At 47.4% G+C, this 5,202-nt stretch overlaps 1 protein-coding gene across 1 annotated transcript; it reads right to left on the reverse strand.

Annotated features, from left to right (window-relative positions):
* Nucleotides 1-3,486, reverse strand: LOC148596320 (uncharacterized). Its single transcript, XM_088523575.1, has 3 exons — nt 3,480-3,486; nt 2,108-2,843; nt 1-13 (listed from the first exon to the last, which is right to left on the reverse strand). The coding sequence occupies exons 1-3, from the start codon at nt 3,484-3,486 to the stop codon at nt 1-3; spliced, it is 756 nt and encodes a 251-aa protein (XP_088379701.1).
* Nucleotides 3,487-5,202: the final 1,716 nt, after the last annotated feature.

A 5,202-nucleotide genomic window follows, 5' to 3' on the forward strand; every position in this document is an offset into this window, starting at 1 on the left:
TCAAGAGGAATGCCTGTGTGCAAAAGGACAAAAAAGGGGATTTTGTGAACCCTCATTTTAGCAAGGGCATTGAAAAGGTTTCTCATAGTCTCCTAGTCAAATTGTGAACTGATCTGCAGAGGATCATGCACCATAAGGTAGGTGGATGGAGCATCAGGCTCACTGAGAACAGTGATCAGCAGTACAGTGCTGCCAAGCGGCAGCTGGCTGTTAGTGGCATCCCTCAGTGATCAGCATGTGGGACAGGACTGCTTCAGCATAACATCAGAACACCAAGTTACTGAAGAAGTCCCTGGATGTGGGCAGCCTGTGATTTGGCAGCCTGAGGTCACCCTTAGCCCATTTCCTCTTCATATCCTCTAGGGGTGTGAAGAGTTTCTGGAGAAGGAGTGATAGAAAGTGTCAAGGGTGCAGCGACTAGAGCAGAGACCTTGGGGTGATGTGCCTCTCCCATTCCTGAAGCACGCTTGACTGTAGATAAGGAGGACTTGGCCTAAGGCAGTGGTGTCATCCATTTGTTTGGGTGCTGTCAGGAAACCACTCCAAGGGGTCCTGGTTTTCCTATAGGTGCCCTGCTGTATCTGCTAGAGACATGGGGTTGTGCTGGACACCCCAGGCAGCCCACCTGTCCCTGCAGGCCTGTTTTGGTGTCACTGAGTCAAGTGGTTGCACTGATCGACATCAAGTGCTTGCAGTGTCTGCATGTGCCTCAGCTGCCTAGTGAGAGGAGCTCTGGTGGCAGTGGGCATGTGGTGTCCTTTCAGGTCACCAACTCCCTACCTGGTCCCCAGTTCATGCTCTTGATGAAAGTGGGTGCATGCCTTCAAGCACCTCGCTCACTTTCAGTGTCACCATGTGCTTGTGTGTGAGCAGCTGGCTTTCCCCCTCCATCCCCAGTGATTTTAAAGGGGGCATAGAGCAGGGTCTTGCTTGCACACAGCCTTGCTGTGCTCCCTTCTGCCTGCACAAGGGGAATCCCACCTCCTGGGTGCTTTTGTAGAGCACATGGGAAGGATCTGAATTCCCCTCCAGTCCAGGGCCTCCTAGGCCAGCCTGAGAAGCCTGACCTGGCTCATCTGAGTCAACACCTGAACTCTGGGAAAATGAGCCCTCTTCTTGTCCCCATCTAGGTGTCCTGCCCAGCTAAGCAATGGCAATCGGGTCTTCCAGAGTGGGGCATTTCCACCTCTTGCAAACAACCATTCTCTGATGAGAACAACTGCAATGCTGGCATCAATCTTCCTTCAGTGCTTAGACAGGGAACACTGTTGATTATTTCAGTCTATTCCAGTGAACATTCCCCAGGAGGAGGGAGCACGAGGGATGGAGACATTCATGAGTACAGCTGGGCCTCTGCTCCTGAGCGGGGTCAGGCTCCTGGGATGGAGGGAGCTCATGGCAACCTGTTGATGCTGCTGAGAGAGAGCTTTGTTCAGGAACAGCTCCAGTGCCAGGAGCAGCAGCGCTCTGGGCACTGCCTGCTTGTTAGGTCCGGTATCCGAATTGACAGGGAGAGACAACCACCATAGATATATTGTCTTTTATTAATAGAAGAAAGATAATAAGTATTACCAGCTAGCTGGGGTCCGGGCTTTCCCACGCAGGGGTCACACCACGGACCCCGACCACTTCGAGCGTCCCTCTTTTATACCGTTCTTACCCAAGAGTGTTCCCCCTCCCGTTTTCCTGTTTTGCATTCTTGTTAATGTTATCTATTTTGCTGAATTAAAACATCTGGATAAGCAGCCCCCCTATCATCCTGATTGAGGGCAGGGCACCCTAACCCCGCCACCTATCAAGGGTCCAGACCTTGCCATGAGCAGGGCATCCTGACCCTGCCATCTATCAAGGGTTCTGCCCCTGCCATGAGCAGGACATCTGGACTCCGCTAGTTATCATGGGTCCTTGTGCTCTAAGACTCAGCTTATTCTACATTAGCTATTTAACCCCTACCTTCCCTGCTAATGCACCCTACATTCCCCCCTTTTTCTTTTGCTAATATCAGAGAATCCTTTCTCGATCTTTCTGAGTTTGTCGCATGAACATTATGTGCATAGAATTAACTCGATTTGTAGCTTTTTCCATTACCCCCATTACACATTTCCACATTATACAGATACACAGTAACAGTAATAACAGAATTACAAATACGCGTAATCCTTCTTTTATCAGTCCTGATATCCACCCAGGTAACCCTCCAAACAATGACTCTAGCCATCCGTCCATCAGTCCTTCTTCCTGTGTTATCTTCTGAGTGTGTTCCTTGAGCCAGCGCAATTGTTGTTGAATCGATTGGCTATGGTCCGACAGGTTAAAACAACATAGTCCTTCAAACTCCTCACATCCCTGTCCATGGGCGAGGAGCAAGAAGTCTATAGCCGCTCTGTCCTGTAGTAGTGCGTGTCGCAGGCTGTTCTGATCGAGCAGGAGTTGTTCCAATACCTCGGTTGTCGCATTTGCTTGCTTCGCACTCCAACAGGCTAACTTCGAAAGCTCCCTTAATGCATTTCCTGCTGCAGCTCCTGGCACAAAGATAGCTAAGGCGACCCGCGCGGTTACAGATATTAATTGTACATTATCATCACATTCCAGTGTTAAACCAAGGGAACGCTTTTGCCTCCTTTGTTCCTGCTTCATAGTTAACAACTTAGCTTTAGACGGGGCTATCATTGCCAGTTGCCCTAAATAACACGGTCCCCCATAGGCATTCTTAGGTATTCCCTGCCATGCTCTATCCCCACAAATTAGAAACACTCCATCTGGCAAGGCCTTAGCGGTATCATTATTCCATAGTAAATCTGTCCTATTATGTACCTGTCCTGATGGATCCCCCCCATATGCTCCTAAGGGTAATCCCGCAGGGTACCGTTCTTGTAACCCATCGACTGTCCCATTTATCCCACAGAATGTCCCGTTTGCATATATGGGACCGAAGGTTCCATCTCCTCCTATGGTCTTACGCCAGTCGAATATTGGGTCGGGAGATACATCAGTCCAACCCGAAGCATTCCACCATTGGGGCCTAGGGCCTCCTTTAATTATAATGTTCCATTGTGCCAGGAGTCTCACTCCTCCCTTTTCTCCAAAAAACTTGTCCCCAAACATAAAACATGTTTGGGTCCAATTATTGGAACTATTTCCAATTGCTTGTGCCCCCATCAAATTGAGCTCTTGGGGGTCCCAAGGCAATGAGATATTTAATCCCTTAATTAGCCTTACGGGGCATTCCGAGGCACTTACTACCCCTGAGCAGTTTCCCGTAGATACCTTTTTAAAACTGTTGTCATCAAATCCCGGCTTCCCAAACAAGCAGGTTCTGAATGGATTACTAGCGGTGGTGAGGGACAGGCAGAATTCCTGATTCCCTGTGTTATTTGCCCAAGTCACCCACATATTACTTCTCTCTTCTATGTTGTATATCCCATTAGAACACCTCAGAATCATAATTAGCAGGACCATAATTACCCAAATTGTGTTACCGTACATTTTTCCTAATTAATTTCAATTTCAGAGGATTGTTACTATTCCTTCGGACCTCCCACTCCTCTGCTTTCTTCCGCTCTTCTTTGTTTAGCTTCCGGACGTGGGAATGGTGAATCCAATGTCCTATTCCATCGACCTTAACGGCAGTGGGTGTTACTAAAATTACTACATAAGGTCCCTTCCATCTGCTTTCTAATGTTTTTGGGTTATGCCTTTTTACCCACACCCAATCTCCAGGTTCGATATCCATTTCTGACCCCTTCTGATTTCTTTTATACCAGTTTTGTAGTAATGGGAATAACTCATCTTGTATTTCTTTTAAGATCTGCATCTCTTTCCTCATTCCTGAGTTTTTAGTTATTCCCTTCCTTATCTCTAACGGATATACTGGGAGTAGGGTCCCAAACATTATTTCAAATGGTGTAAAGTCTAGTACATATGGAGTTATCCGAACCCGGTATAGGGCAAAAGGTAGCATTGTTACCCAGTTCTCTTCAGTCTCTTTTACTAGCTTAGCAAGGGTTTCCTTTAAGGTTCTGTTCATCCTTTCCACCTGACCCGAACTTTGAGGATTATAGGCACAATGCAATTTCCAGTTGGTTCCCAGTGCTCGGGCTAATTCCTGTGTAACCCTTGCCACAAAAGCTGGTCCATTATCAGACCCCATGCTCACCGGTATCCCATATCTGGGGATTATTTCTTCCAAAAGTTTTTTCGCTACCACCTGGGCTGTTTCTTGCTTAGTGGGAAAGGCCTCCACCCACCCTGAAAAGGTGTCTACTAATACCAACAGATATCTATATCCGTATTTACCTGGTTTTATTTCTGTAAAGTCTACTTCCCAATGCCTTCCAGGCTCACCACCCCTTTCCCTTATACCTTCATGTACCTTCCTGACCTTCGATGGTTTCATTTCCTGACATGCTTGACACCCCTCTATTATCCCTCTTAATATTTTCCTCTGATCTTGGAATCTCAACCCGAACTTTTCTATTAACAGTCCCATTTTTCTTTCCCCCAAGTGTGTGGTACTGTGTAACTGTTGCACCATCTTCTGTCCCAACCGCTTAGGAATTAACATTCTTCCTTCTGTATCGTAATGTCCTTCTCCTGCACTTTGCTTTTCTGCGACCTTTTGAATCCACTCCCTCTCCTCTGGGGTGTATTCATCCTCTCCAATTTCCTCTTCTTCTCTTAAAGTGTTGTGAGTCAGGGCTAGTACCCTTTGTATTTGTCCTTCTAACGCAGCTCGCCGGGCTGCACTATCTGCAGCTGCATTCCCTCTACTTATCGTATCGGTTTTCTTCTGATGTCCTAAGGTATGCACAATTGCCACTGCTTTTGGTTTCTGCAAAGCTGACAGCAAGTGCAAAACCTCTTCTTTGTTTCGGATTTCTTTTCCTGCGGAGGTAAGAAATCCCCTTTCTCTGTATATTGCTCCGTGTATATGCACTGTCCCATATGCGTAGCGACTATCTGTATAAATCGTCACTCGCTCTCCTTCTGCCATTTCTAGTGCCTTAGCCAAGGCTATCAGTTCCGCTCTCTGAGCCGAAGTGCCATCTGGTAAACGCTGGCTCCAAACTATTTCTCCCTTCTGATTTACCACTGCAGCTCCCGCCCTTCTTTTTCCTTGCTCGACCAAGCTACTTCCATCTGTAAACCACACTTTTCCCCCTTGCAGCGGCTCATCCTTTAAATCTTCCCGCACCGTCGCAG

The sequence above is a fragment of the Tinamus guttatus genome, unplaced genomic scaffold, assembly GCF_059628265.1.
Source record: "Tinamus guttatus ecotype Peru unplaced genomic scaffold, ASM5962826v1 Tinamus_guttatus_pri_ptg000015l, whole genome shotgun sequence".
NCBI lineage: Eukaryota > Metazoa > Chordata > Aves > Tinamiformes > Tinamidae > Tinamus > Tinamus guttatus.